We start from the raw sequence: 15,748 nt of genomic DNA on the forward strand, positions 1-15,748 counted from the left end.
TTGCTCCAGGCATGTCTGAATGTCCCAGATACCCTCATTTATAGAGTTCCCCACCAAGATGGCTGCCAGAGGTCTCCAGAAGTTGCAGCATCTGGTCAGACAACTGCAACATCTGTGATAACTACAAAGTCTTCAAAGGAACAGTCTTCCTATTAAAAGAGAAGTATGGGTTACCAAAAAACATACATTTATACTCACCTAGGTGGATGCAACATTGGTTCGATGCTGGATCTGTTCCACAGCTGCCTCTAAGACTGAGCACTGAGTGATCAAAGACCACTAATTGCTCAGTCTCACTGAGCAGAGAACATTAACTGTCAGTAACCTCTCTCTACTCTGCCCTTTTAGTGCTCACTGGAGAGCTGGGCTGTGGGGGGGACGGGAGCAGCTAGCTCAGGTTGTCAATGGTGTGCTGAGAAGCTGAACCAGCTGCTGGTTGGGCATATGGGCAGATCCTGAGCATATGGTCGAAGTCTTTCCAGAACCTGGACCAGCTGAGTGAGAGCAGGCTGAAAATGGGTCACATGAGTGCAGAACGAACTGCAAACCTGTGATCCATAGCAGACATATAGCCTAAGCAGGTTTGGCCATACATCTCTTTTAAGACTCCGCTCCATCTGTGCCATCTACAGTATAGAGGCTAGGTTGCACCTGCCTACACAATATCCATTATCCATTTGAGAGAAGCCTTAAGGTAACTTCAATGGTTTATGAACCAGCTCATTCTTCCACTTCTAGCACAAACTTTAAGAAAGGGTTAGAAATGCTGTCATGTTTTATGACAGTCAGTGTCCCCAGTTCTAGAAGCACAGTAGGAAGTGAGATAAAATCTCCCCAAAGTGAGTCAGCTATTGAGTTATCAACAGAACATGTGTCCCCATTGGAGGATTTCCATAGCTTTTCCTATTCTGCTGACAATTGTAAACTAGATTTCCGCTCCCCCAGGGTTTTTTTTTAGCTGGAACTTGGTGGAACTCAGTGCTGCTTACCAGTATTACTTGTAAACACAGAAGTCCGGCTTCTGTGTTTACAAATAATAGCTTGTATCTCAACGACTCCCACAGATCTGATCTTCTGAGCGGCCAGCTCCCACTGAGTGCAGGATGGGGATAAGGGAGATACGGGTGCCTAGGGTGCAGTGTGGATACTGACACCACCACTGGATGATCCTGTTGTAAGTGAGAGAGGCAGAGACACCTACATTGTGTGGGGATTTACTAGAGCTGGCTGGGTGCTTCAGATTAATACAGCAACAAAAATAGGACATGTGGAAGAGGGTGTAGTTTTTAAAATGGGGGTGGGGAGGGAGGGAGATGGGGGCAGTGGAAGGGTGTTGCATGCAGAGGTCAGAGCTGAAGAGGGGAGAAAATTAAATGTGGATGGGGGAATGCAGAGATAACCAGTTGTGGAAGAAGGCTGAACTCTGCACTCTGTATGCAGCACACCCATGAGCTCTGCACTATGTATGTAGCGCACCCTCAAACTCGCTTGCACCCCTGACCTCTGCACGTATTGCACCCCTGAACTCTGCACTTAATGCACTCCTGATATTTAATGCCCTTTTAATACCTTCCCACTGTTAATGACATTTGATTACAGTCACTGTTTGATGCAGTTTGGAGGGTGTGCATGTGCAGGTTTGGAGGGTTATGGTTGAGTTCTTGCACCTATTTTCTTACAAAAAAAGCCTTGCTCTTCCCCTCTGATTTAGTGACAATAGTCACCAGGAGGTGAAGTGAGGGTCGCCTCCCGGATTGGGACAACAATAACAGACAGAGGTTTTAAAGCTGACCACACACGCTTTGAATTCCTCTTCTTTAGCTTCGTGGGTTAAACAAGAGATATCCATTGAGTCCTCCATCCATGCTAAGCAATGTGGATAGGGGAATATCAACTGCTGGCTACTGTATTCTGCTGATGCTGATGAACACCTGTACAATACTTACATCTGATTGGATGAAAGAACTCTTTGGCAGAGATTACGTGAACTGACTCCTTCAGCAGTCAAAACCAACTCTTGTTGGCCAGCAGGGCCACTCACAGTTCAAATTTTGGCTGATTTGAGCAGGCAATGTTAACTTTTCTACATTCTGTCTAAAAGTCAGGGGGGAAAAAAGTTTTGGCTTGCCTACGAATTTAAATAAATTATTGTGAAACAAGGGGAGATGTCAATTGAACTTTGGCAGTTTGAAGTGATGAAAACATTTATCAATTTTTTTCCATTACCTACCTACCTTGTTGACCTGTAATCACAGTTTAATCCATGAAAGACATACTGTATCTAATGGTTTACTTTAGAAGGTGTTGCCTGTTACTCTTAAAACACATGGCAAGTCCCTACTTCTAAAACTAAAAGGAGAAGTCTAGTTTTGGAGAATTATACTGACAGGTGATTTGATAAGGCAAGTTTCTTTGCTACAGTATTCTTTACCATAAGGATTTACAGCAATTCACTATAGAGGATGCAAATTCAAAATATTTTATATTATGGAGAATACAACAGGAAGAGCTGGAGCACACAAAGATTGGTGGGTACAAAGACTGGAATAACGGCAGGGAGATCTCATGGTTGAAGTCTCTGCGCTCCATCACATCAGTGGTATTGGAAAAATACAATGATGTCCTGACTGTGGAAATCCAGGCGATCAACCGCGTTGACTTCTCAATGATTGCACTCCCAGAGCCAGCAATGATTGCACCAGTGAAAGATATTTTAGTTCTTTTCTCCATCTCCACTAAACGATGGAACAAGGAATCTGGCTTGCTGCTTGTTAGTTGGTAGACAGCCAATTGACAAAATTCTGTAGTGCTGTAAATACAAAAAAGTAACATTTCACGGACTCCGTCCCCTTTGTTAAGTTTCTTGACAAAGGTGGTGAGCCTCTGAGATACAATGCCTTCTCACATCCCGGCTTCGGCATCGGGAGTGTTTGAAGTAGACTGTCAGATGCCCCTGGTATATGTTGCTTTTTGGTGGGTCCAACTTCATACTGCCTGGCTGTTTGGTTGCTTGGTTCACTGATCAGCGGTCCATGCTTCCTGGAGTGTAATTGCCCTTCTATCTTGGAGCTGCACTCCCCCCTGCCTACGTGTAAGTGTGAATATTGGGTTTACAAATAAATATGGATACATTTTAATAACCACTTGCCCTCCTAAGGATTTACCCCCCTTCCTAACCAGGCCATTTTTTTCATTACGGTGCTGCGTTACTTTAACTGACAATTGCACAGTCATTCAGTACTGCACCCAAATTAAATTAAGTCCTTTATTCCCACAAATTGAGCTTTCTTTCGGTGGTATTTGATCGCCTCTGCATTTTTTATTTTTTGCACTATAAAAAAGTGACAATTTTGAGAAGAAAACAATATTTTTGACTTTTTGCTATTAAACATGTCCAGTAAAATTAAAAACAATTACATTTTGTCAAATTTATGCCAAAATGTATTCTGCTCCATGTCTGTGCTAAAAAATATCCCAATACATATAAATTAATTGGTTTACGTGAAAGTTATAGCGTTTACAAATGGCGTTATATATACTAGGATTTTTTGTTTTTCATTTTTAATAGTAATGGCGGCGATTAGTGACTTATAGCGGGACTGTGGTGGACATTCTGACACTGGGGAGAACTGATTTGGTGTCACTGACATCCCCAGTTACACCAATACAGTTATCAGTGCTAAAAAAAGCACTGACAGTGTACTAATGGCACTGGGCAGGAAGGGGTTAACATGTGGGGCGATCAAAGGGTTAACTGTGTGCTGGGAGTGCTTCACTGTAATCACACTGCTCTGGATGGCTGTGCTGTGCCATCCACAGCAGTGTGCCCAAGCTGGCAGGGAGGAGAACTGTTAGTAAACAAAACAGTTCTCCTCCCCGTTGGAAATCACCGGGTGCGCTGGCGAGTAATTACCGGCCGGGTGATTGACAGCCGTGGCCGCCTACCCGGAAATGCAAAATCACGTGTATATATACGTGATTTTGCGCACAGCTGCCGCCCTGTAGCAGTATTTCTGCTATACTGTGGTGGTAAAACAGTTAATTTAGTGCACTGGTTACTCTGTTTCTTTCCCCTGCACATAGTGGGGTTTATTTACTAAAGTTGGAGAGTGAAAAATCAGACTCACTTTTGCATAGAAACCAATCAGCTTCCAGGTTTTATTGCCAAAGCCTCACTGAACAAGCTGAAGTTAGAAGCTGATTGGTTTCTATGCCGGAGTGAGCCTGATTTTTCTTCTCCAGCTTTAGTAAAAAAATAAATATATATATATTGCCTGCTGTTGTACTATCAATCCTCTCCATACTGCCTGCTTATATACTGTATTTATTTAGCACTGTTTTGAATCTCCCCAATATTTGCCAGTTCTAAAACTAGCACACTACCATGTTTCCATAGAAGATCTGCAACTAAGCTGTAAGCAAACAGACAAAGCAAATTGTGCTCAAACTTTGGTCACAATGAGATCATTAATGGCATATTTGCATATCACCAGACACTCTGCAACTTTTTTTTTTTCATTTTATGGCTGCAAAGTAATTAAAACAAATGTACTGACCTTTGATAAATTGACTGTAGTCTGCAGAGGTGACACAACTGAACATAACGCACATTATCTGGTAAGAAAAGTGTTTATTTTTATGTTTTTCAATGCATAGGAAACCTTGAAATAACTTTTCAGGCTCAAAGAATCCCTGCTAAAAATTACTGTATCTACAACTCGTTGTACATTAGTGATGGTCAGTGGGAAGAATGCTCCTTACACTTGTGGTCATTGGGAAGAATTACCCCCTTGCACGTATTTAAAAAGCTCAATGGTGTCAGTGGGAACTTAACTGAGAAGCAGAGACTGCGCATCACTCAAGGAACCCCTAGCAACCTCTGGAGGAACCCTAGGGTTCCATAGAACCCTGGTTGAAGAACCCTGATTTAGAGTGAAGGTGATGGAAGATGCAGCCCTAGGGGGCCTCACCCATGACCCGGTTTCATGAATTTGTCTGTTTCCTACTTACATAAGAACTGAAACATCCTTATGGGTGTTGTAGCATAGGAAGACTTTATGATCTCAAATTTGATGTAGAGTTTGAGATGTTTGACAGGTGTAAAATATTTTATATTTGTATAATGTGGAGAAAAAAAAGATTAAGATTCTTACTGATCGTGTTCCTGATGGGGCTATTTTTCTTTCACTTCCTTTTCCGGTGGCAGCATTGTCACCACGAGAATTCCAGAGGAGTACAAGCTGGCAAAATAATGGATAAAGGTTCACTGAAAAGTGTTTTGATTGATTTGTGCCTCTTTTAGAGAGCTAACTCTGTCAGTAGGACAGGAAGCGAACAAAAATCTCCCCAGTGGGGCCACAAAGAGCAAAAAGAAAACCCGAAGTGGTTTTAAGTCTAACTCTAACTTAATTGTAACCTTATGCTACCTTCTGCTTAAAATAAAGGGTTTTTTTTCTTAAGTGCAAAGGCTAGCTAGACTAAAAGAAAAACTCTTTTCTGGGGGCTGTGCACCTGGCACTGGATCTAAAGAAATATTATTCAAACTATATTAAAGCCAAATGCTAGATTCCTTCCCCAGTGACCTCCTTCCCCCGTGTATGGTTTGCATCTTTTATATAATTACTTTAACTGTTTTTGCCCAAATTCTTCTTCCTATGGTGGATGGGCCTTGATGATGTGATGACATCGGTGCTGCTTTTTGCATCAATACACTTTGGGTGCAGGGGTCCATGGTGATGCCTTCTCAAGGGATGGGTCTATGATGTCCTGCACCAATAGGATGTCTTTGGTCTTATGGGTTAATTGAAGCTGGGTGTCATTCAACTCAGAAGACTGAAGACAGTGGAGGCCAAGCAAGACCTGAAAAATGCAGTTCAAAAGTGCTGACTAGCAATCTCAGGTGTGGCTCAGGTTGTCCACTGTAGAAAGGAAGAGGAGGGAGATGGGAGAGACCTTATAGTGTAGTAAGTTGCGTATGATGTTTCACTCAAAAAAAAGGTTTCCACAGTGGAAGGAACAGAAAAGAGAAAGAAGTAAAAAACAGCTGTTGAGGCGGTGGTCACTCAAAAGAATTGTAAAACACGCAGCCTGAGTTCATGCAGGAGAGAGGTGGTTACTCTTTTTAAGCCTTGTGTGTTTCAATCATGGGTCCTCTCTGGAATTCTCAATCAGGTGCAAGAAGTCGGTTGTGTGCAAAAGGGTTCCTTGAGATCCTCCTGGACCTGATGAGTTCAAGGCTCAGTATATTTGTTTTCACCCTGAACTGAGGAGATAATATTTTATAGTCACAAAACATGTTTTATTTGATAAAATAAAGGATCTAATTGTTCAGTAATACTGACGACTCCTATCTGTGCTCAAACTGAGTGCTCAAATGCATTTACTGTATGGGTTTTTATGTATTTATGCAAGATATTCATATCCCCCCCCTCAATAACCTTTTTCTCAGGGATTAAACTAAATCCAGTGAATGTTTGCTTTTAATTCAGTACTAGTAAAATTAAAGCCAGCCACATTCCCTATTTAAAGCTCTGGTTGAATGTTTTTTGAATGGTTCAGTGCAAAGCAGATCACCTGAACTCCCCTCTCTAATGGGTTTAACTTTTATGGAGCTTATTTGTAGTGTATCTATATAGAAAATCTATGAATAAGCTCAATATGAGCAAAATGCATCAGATGATGGAGTTAAGATTGTCTGTCTTGCACTGGACCATTCATTAACCACTTGATGACCGTGCTATAGGCAAAAGATGGCTACCGCACGGTTGTCCAGTTCTGGGAGGGCATTACCGAACCATGCCTTCCTGGTGCCCCCCGTACATGCATCGGGTGGGATCTATGACTGCTCTATCTTTTGGACACAGCTGATCACAGATCGGGGTAAAGTGCCAATCATAGCGGCCCTTTACCATATGATCAGCTGAGTCCAATCACATGTAAACAGAGTTGCCGCTATCGCTGTATCTCTGTGAAGAAGGGAAAGCTGCATACCTGGCAAGGTTGTCAGTACACGGTTTGTTTACAGAAGGGGTCTCCAAACTATGGTCCTCTAGCTGTTGAAGTACTACAAGTCTCATCATGCCTCTGACAGCCACAGGCAAGACTCTCAGAGGCAGAGTTTTGCAAGCCCTAATTGGACTTACAGTTCCTCAACGCCTGGAGGGCCATAGTTTGGAGACCCCTGGTTTGCAGTGATAATCAGTGCACTGATCATCAGTGCCCTGATTAGTGGTGCAGCCCTATCAGTGCTGAAGAATCAGAAGACTATAGTTTAGGAAACATGAAACCATCCTTCCTTACTCTTGTTTGTTTGTACTGTTAAAATTAGTTTAGAATATAAAATAGACATTTTTAAGCCTCCAAGAGTGTGACGAAGGACATTTTTACACAGTAAAAATAGTTTGCCTCTTTTAAACTCTTGTCATTTTGCACACACACCTGGAGGTCCAGAACCTGTTAAAGAATGGGAGTTGTGAAATGTTTGGGGTATGGTGGTTCTTGTGAAAACTATATTGAACGATTTATACAGAACATCATTGAAGTTGTGGTGTCAACTTTTTAGCAGGTTTAAAATATGGATTTCCCGGTGTCTTCACCAAGTGGACCTGTGTTTGGGATCCAGCAGAAACACAACCATCTTCCGGTTGTCCCTAGTAATCAAGAATTTTACAAGATCTTCCTAAGGGGACACCCTAAAGTTCTTGGGGTGAGTAATGCATAGATTGCAGATTCCTTAAAAACAGAGTAGAAACCATATTAGATATTTGATCTGATCTTTTGTAAGTCAACTGATTTCCCTTCTTGATGTCTGACCATATTCACCTTTGCTTCACTCTCTTGTTACTCCATTCATCAAGAAGGTAAAAGAAATCTCCATTGATTTCAAGTATGAGGAGGATGTGAATCACTTCTTTCTTCCATTCCCATCTGACATCTGGTGCTTGGTGATTTACACATTAGGCAGCCAACGCTATCATGATGGAGCTGGAAGAGGATCTGTCCGTAGGGCTCAATATGAAATTGCAGTCATAACCCCTTCAACCTTTCTGGGAAGGCTGCCCACAAGGTTTAGGAATGTGTCTATGGAAATGTTTGATCATTCTTCCAGAAGCGCATTTGTGAGGTCAGTCAGTGATGTCGGACAAGAAGGCCTGGCTTGCAGTCTCCACTCTAATTCATCCCAAATTGCTTCTATCAGGTTGAGGTCAGGGCTCTGTGCAGGCCAGTCAAGTTCCTCCACCTCAAGCTCACTCTTCCATGTCTTTATGGACCTTGCTTTGTGCATTGTGCGCAGTCATATTGGAACAGGGAGGGGGCCATCCCCAAACTGTTCCCACAAAGTTGGGAGCATGAAACTGTCCAAAATATCCTGTTTGCTGACACCTTAAGAGTTCCCGTCACTGAAACTATGAGGCCAAGTCCAACCCCTGAAAAATAACCCCACACCGTAATCCCCCCTCCACCAAACTTTACACTTGGCACAATGCAGTCAGGCAAGCACTGTTGTCCTAGCAACCGTCACACCCAGACACATCCATCAGATTGCCAGACAGAAAAGCATGATTCATCACTCCAGAGAACATGTCTCCCCTGCTCTAGAGTCCAATGGTGGTGTGTTTTACGCCACGGCATCCGATGGTTTGCATTGCACTTGGTTATGTAAGGCTTGGATGCAGCTGCTCAGCCATGGAAACCCATTCCATGAAGCTCCCTACACACTCTTGTGCTAATCTGAAGGCCACACAAAGTTTGGAGGTCTTTACCTTTTGACTCTGCAGACAGTTGGTGACTTCTGCGCACTGTGCGCTTCAGCATGCACTGACCCCGCTCTGTCATTTTATGTGGCCTATCACTTTGTGGCTGAGTTGCTGTTGTTTCCAGTTGCTTCCACTTTGTTATAATACCACTAAGAGTTGACCGTGGAATGTTTAGTAGAAAGGAAATTTCATGGATGGACTTATTGCATAGGTGGCAACCTATCACTGTACCACGCTTGAATTCACTGAGCTCCTGAGAGTGACCCATTCTTTCACAAATGTTTGTAGAAGCAGTCTGAATGTCTAGGTGCTTGATTTTATACACCCGTGGCCATGTAGGTGATTGAAACACCTAAATCCAATGATTTGGAGGGGTGTCCCAATACTTTTGGCAATATAGTAATAATAAACAAACAGGGCGCACCGACCTAGTGCATTCTCCTTTAAAATCATAAATTTAATGTAAAAAGGTGTTATACTCTCAAAAGTCATAAAGGTGCAAATACATCTCATGAGTACAGCACAAACAGTCTGCAAATCATTAAAGTGTACAGAAACGATAAAACATCTAAAGGCTGACGCGTTTTGAGGGCTTGGCCTCTTCCTCTTAGTCTATCGAGCTAATAGCTGCTCCTGGACTGATATATGGTAAGTTAGAGCCACCAATCAGTCAAGGGGTGTCTCCAGACCACCCCTAAGGGCAGGGATTAACTGTGCATCTGGAAAAACCAAATGGCACCACCCCTTTGTTAATATTTAATATTTATGTCCTGCGGGCCATAACAGTGTGCGACCACAGAGAGACATCACCACACAAAACAAAAAAAAAAACCCTCAGAGGCCCCAAGCAAGATCGATATTATATAATATATAAATAAATAAAATGATGAGGGGTGTACTCACTTCTGTGAGATACTGTACATACACAAGTGCAGCTGGAGAGATGCATAAATATAAAAAAGATTAAAAAAATGTGTATAGGAAAAGAATAACCAAAAGAAAACAATAAACCAATACATAAAACAATACATTATATATATATATATATACACAGTTGTGTTCAAAATAATAGCAGTCAGACATCACTAACCTGATCAATCACTATTTTTGGTAGAAATGATATTTCTACATGGCAAATAATTTACTAGCAGGTATAATAGAGTAATAGAAATCCAACAGACCCAACAGTCATGACATGCATGCTGCTGATTCTGTGTAATTGAATCACTAATTGAAAGGGGCATGTTCAAAATAATAGTAGTGTGGAGTTCTATTAGTGAGGTCATTCATTCTTTGAAAAACAGGTGGTAATTATTGCCCTTATTTAAGGAAGGAAGGCAGCAAATGTTGTACATGCTGGTTACAGTGCATTTCTCTCTGAAATTCTGAGGAAAATGGGTCGTTCTAGACACTGTTCAGAAGAACAGCGTACCTTGATTAAAAAGTTGATTGGAGAGGGGAAAACATATAAAGAAGTGCAGAAAATGATAGGCTGCTCAGCTAAAATGATGGCAAATGCTTTAAAATGGCAACCAAAACCTGAAAGACGTGGAAGAAAGCGAAAAACTACCATTCGAATGGATAGAAGAATAGCCAAAATGGCAAGGACTCAGCCAATAATCAGCTCCAGGAAGATCAAAGAAGGTCTAAAGTTACCTGTGAGTACTGTTACAATTAGAAGACGCCTATGTGAAGCCAAGCTATCTGCAAGAAGCCCCCGCAAAGTCCCACTGTTGAAAAAAAGACGTGCTGAAGAGGTTACAATTTGCCAAAGAGCACATTGACTGGCCTAAAGTGAAATGGCGCAACATTTTGTGGATTGATGAAAGTAAGATTGTTCTTTTTGGGTCTAGTGGCCGGAGACAGTTTGTCCGACGACCCCCAAACACTGAATTCAAGCCACAGTACACTGTGAAGACAGTGAAGCATGGTTGCGCAAACATCATGATATGGACATGTTTCTCATACTACGGTGTTGGGCCTATTTATCGAATACCAGGGATCATGGATCAGTTTGAATACATCAGAATACTTGAAGAGGTCATGCTGCCTTATGCTGAAGAGGAAATGCCCTTGAAATGGGTGTTCCAACAAGACAACGACCCCAAACACACCAGGAAACGTGCAACATCTTGGTTCCAGACCAACAAGATTGACGTTATGGAGTGGCCAGCCCAATCTCCGGATCTTAATCCAATAGAAAACTTGTGGGGTGACATCAAAAATGCAGTTTCTGAGGCAAAACCAAGAAATAGAGAAGAAGGAATGTAGTCCAATCATCCTGGGCTGGAATACCTGTTCACAGATGCCAGAAGTTGGTTGACTCCATGCAACACAGATGTACAGCAGTTCTCAGAAACAGTGCTTATACAACTAAATATTAATTAAGTGATTCAAAGGAAAGCAAAATCTTCAAACATTTTTCAGTTTATATAGTGAATGAGTTTGTAAAGAAGAATACAAACACTGCTATTTTTTGAACAGTCTAATATTCACTTTTCTTCAATTTTTTTAGAGGAACAACACAAATTTGATATATTTTTCTTCATGTTTTGATTGGGAATAGAATGTGTAGTGTTCCCAATGCATTTGTGTGTATGGAAATAAAAGCTATTAGAAGGATTTTGAACTTTATTAACTTTTTTCAACACACTGCTATTATTTTGAACACAACTGTATTAGTTTCACCTTTTAAGTTGCATTACTGAAATAAATGAACTTTTGCACGATATTCAAATTTTTTGAGTTTCACCTGTAGATTTCTTAATCTAGACCTACTGGCAGCACATGAGATTGCACCTTATAGCCTTGTTTTAGGAATGTCTTACCATTTATTCATCTACTGAGTCCTCATATTCTGCATATATATATATAATCTATCGTTTTATGTATTGGCTTATTGTTTCCTTTTGATTATTCTTTTCCTATATACATTTTTTTAATCTTTTTTTGATATTTATGCATCTCTCCAGATGCGTGTGTGTGTGTGTATTTTTTTTCTTGTGAATATATGTATGTGTGTAAATATAACTTTTATTCATTACTATTATGTCCAATAATTCTTTTTATTTTTTACATTGCATATGTTTTTAATAATAATCACCATGGTGTATTGTGGGGACATGCAGTGGCTACAGATGTGACATTTCACCTACTCTTTTTTTTTTTTTTTTTCCTCTCCACCACAGTGGACTAACCCTGGTGCCCCTTGTCCGGACGGTTGGGGGCCATCCACTCTGTGGGACGCTACCACCACGGGTCCCCATTCAGGTAGGCTGGAGGTTGCGCTCCATGGTGGAGTGCGTGGCCATCTTACTTACTCCACGATGTGCGTGCGTTCCATGCTGGAGCGCACGGCCATCTTGCACCTCCCACAGAGTGCGTGCGCGCTCCCAGTTTATTGCAGGGGACAGTCTGCTTGCGTTCCTAGTTGGAACACATCACCTTGTCGCACCTCCCCTGCACGCTCTGAATGAGAACCACTCCAGATTGTGGCACAAACGCCCCCCTCATCAGGGGGTTTGGTGGTAGATGCGTCTCCCGTTTTCTCCCCCCCCCAACTCCCCCTCATAAACCTCCTCCCCACTCTGCATATTTGTGACCACCATATAGGTGTCCTCCAACATGGTATCCATATTTGTAATATTAGAAAGAGGGGGATGGTGACAGCACGTGGGGAGCCCACCCCCATATGAGGATTGGTGCTCCAGACAGAAAAAGTTCATGACTTTAATATACTCTGAAAACAATTTCCACATTAGGGTAAGCTTAATCTATTCATTGTTTTATTTATATATTATATAATATCAATCTTGGTTGGGGCCTCTGAGGTTTTTTTTTTGTGTGGTGATGTCTCCCTGTGGTTGCTCGCTGTTATGGCTCGCAGGATATAATATGAAATATTAACAAAGGGGTGGTGCCATTTAGTGTTTCCAGATGCACAGAGTTAATCTCCGCCTATAGGGGCAGTCTGGAGACACCCCTTGACTGATTGGTGGCGATAACTTAACACTGTATATCGCAGCTATTAGCTTGATAGGCTCTGAGAAAGAGACCAAGTCCTCGAAACACGTCAGCCTTTAGATGTTTCATAATTTCTGTACACTTTGATGATTTGCGGACTGTTTGTGCTGTACTCATGGGATGTATTTGCACCTTTATGACTTTTTTGTGAGTATAACACCTTCCTATTTACATTAAAGTTATGATTTTAAAGGATAATGCACTAGGGCGGTGCACCCTCTGTTTATTATTACTGCAGTGCTCCTAGACCTCCCCAGTCTTGTGAGGGCAGCAAAGCAAGTGCACCCCATGAAGGCCAAGTTTTGACTGTAGTCCACTAATGCCTTTCGGCATACTCCCCTTGAAGATTGTTGTTTTCCAACTTTTGGCATATAGTGTAGTTCTGAGATACTCTAAAACCCTTTACCGAGAACACCAAATTATATTAGTCTTAGAAACTGACTCTTGAACAATCACTGGCATACAGAACCACATTAGACCTAGAGCTTAAACTCAAACATCTATTCCCTAGAAAAACACGCACACACACACACACATTATTTTTTATTACTTTATATATCACTGGAAAATGTAGCATTTTTTTTGCAGGAAAAAATAAACTATATTAGACCGATGAACTTACACTCACACATCTTATTATTACTTTCAGGCTGTACAAATAACACTGGTGTTCCTGCATTGGTCCCTGGGGGCTGTACTCTTATCCACTTCAGAAGACTTGATTTCTAGAACTGCAATCAGTGGAATTCCATACTGGGCATCAATATTTGTGAGTAAATGTATTCTTCTTCTTTTTGTTTTGGTTTTTTTTTTTCATTCTTTATTGTTCAAAGAATCCAGCAATTCAATATAGTACAGTAAGGAAAGAACATATACAGCTCCATATGATCAAGTAAGACTGGGCATTATAGAGCACAACTAATAATGCAGCGTATACCCACATAAAAGGCAGATGATGAAGCCTATATTGTTGCTGAGGTTGCACATTACCACAAGGCACATTAACAGATGAACTGTGGTGTTTTGCAGTGCCATTCATTTTGAATAGCCCCATAACACCCAATTTACAGTAATGGACAAACACCCTCATTGTAGCACACCACAATGACTGCACATGCAGGCAGTTGTGGTGCAAAAAGTAGTACACATACATTTTTTTCATACATTGAGGCTCAGTAATTGCTCATTCAAAGTAACTGGATGCCTTACCAGAATGCACATCAATGCAGAAAAAATGTAAAATTATCATATGCATTAATGTAGGGAATGGGCCCTTAATCCCTTAACTCCAATTGAGAAACTAGTAAACCTTTTCATCAAACTGTTCTATATATTTTTTTTAATCAGAAAGAACCTTTATTGAACATTTGCAAGCATACAGTTATATAGTTGTGTGTGTTTGTGCACATGTGTGTGTTTTAAATCTATATAATTTGCCATATCCTTGTGTGTGTATATATACAGGTTCCACAAATTCTTAAAACATAGCATCTAGTGCATCAAGTCATATAAAAGTAAACAAATACGATTACAGTGTCCAGCACTATATAGCCTGAGGCAAATTTGTGCCCTTCAGTGATAAGACCGATTGCCCCACCAGTGGGCCAAAAGAGCGGGTATAAGAATTGTCCCACAGTGTGTTAAATGCTACATATTATACCTTGACTGTGAATATAAAACAATATTGCAAATGTCAACCTACCCCAATATCCTGTTCATGACTAGGTCAACTGGAGCCAAACCAGAAATGTCAAGCCAACCTCCCCAAACTCTATCATATTTAGCAAAGCATCTTCTGTGGGTGGTACCCATATGTGTAAGCCATTCCTTAAGGGAGGTGATATAGTACGGCTTTACATGCCTGGAATAGGGCCCTAGAAACAGCTTCCCGTATACAAACATCCAGAACTATGTCTTCTAGAATATCCAATATACATCGCTTGGGGTCAGGGGGGAGATCAATTTGAAATGCTTTATTAATAGTAGTTAGAACCAATTCCCAACACCTGTGCAGCTTAGGGCATCTCCACAACATATGTATTAGATCCCCATGATCTCTACTGCACTTAGGACAAGCAGGATCATACAAACGTCCAACCTTAAACAATTTAACCGGGGTGTTAAATTGTGTCAGTCTCAGAGATGTATTTAAGGAGCTATCATGTACTGCCTCTAAGGCCATTTCCCACTGTTCTGCTGTGAATTCCTCAACATCAGGCTTCCACCTGTCCTTGGCCCTACAGAAATACGCTTCCTGGTAAATAGGCAATAATGAGGCATAGCAGCTAGAGATAGGGACTTTCTGGCTTGTACTATGTTGTATCATTCAAAAATAGGGGTAGTGGAAAGAGAAAAAACAGATGGTAAGTTTTGAGCCTGTGCTGTGTGATGCAGTCGTATATAGTAAAAATTCATAGTTTGCGGTAAACGGTACATGGACTGTGTCTCGAAATGTATTAAGCAACGGGAATATATTTAATTGCGAGTAGTTCATTAGGACAGGTGAAATCATCACCCCTAGATATTTAAAGGACTCAACCACCAGAAAAGGGCAAAAAGCAACCAAAGATGGGTTGGTTGTACCCTCTAAAGGGAGTAGCGCAGATTTTGTACCAATTGACGGCTGGCCCATAGTATGTGCCAAGTGTTGTAATTACCGACATGGCCGTTCGCAGCGAGACGTCTGTGTCTCCCAGCAATAGCAGCATGTCATCTTCATTCATAAGTTTTTCTTGCAAAGTACTATATTTAAATCCCACAATCTCCTCCGTAGCCCGAAGTTGGGCAGCTAGAGGTTGCAAGGGCAAACAATAGGGGCGAAAGAAGACACCCATGTCATGTGCCCCTTCCTTTTAAAAAAAAAGGGAGAATTAACACCACCCAGTGTTATAGCAGGCTGTGGGGAGGAATCTAGAAGTTTTACTGAAGAAATAGTCCCCTTCCCAGAGCCAAAATGTCCTAATACTGAC

The 15,748-nt window shown here is 41.4% G+C and overlaps 1 protein-coding gene across 1 annotated transcript in view; it reads left to right on the forward strand.

Annotated features, from left to right (window-relative positions):
• Window positions 1-4,570: 4,570 nt before the first annotated feature.
• LOC149457454 (membrane-spanning 4-domains subfamily A member 8-like) overlaps window positions 4,571-15,748 on the forward strand; it is a 46,912-nt gene continuing 35,734 nt past the window's right edge. The window contains exons 1-3 of the mRNA XM_089683671.1: window positions 4,571-4,617; window positions 7,562-7,705; window positions 13,429-13,548. Coding sequence (XP_089539797.1) covers window positions 7,574-7,705; window positions 13,429-13,548 — 252 coding nt within the window. The 5' untranslated portion in view covers window positions 4,571-4,617; window positions 7,562-7,573. The remainder of the gene's footprint in view (window positions 4,618-7,561; window positions 7,706-13,428; window positions 13,549-15,748) is intronic.

The sequence above is a fragment of the Staurois parvus genome, unplaced genomic scaffold, assembly GCF_062004578.1.
Source record: "Staurois parvus isolate SC_StPar_1 unplaced genomic scaffold, SC_StPar_1.0 ptg000320l, whole genome shotgun sequence".
In the NCBI taxonomy this organism is placed as follows: Eukaryota; Metazoa; Chordata; class Amphibia; order Anura; family Ranidae; genus Staurois; species Staurois parvus.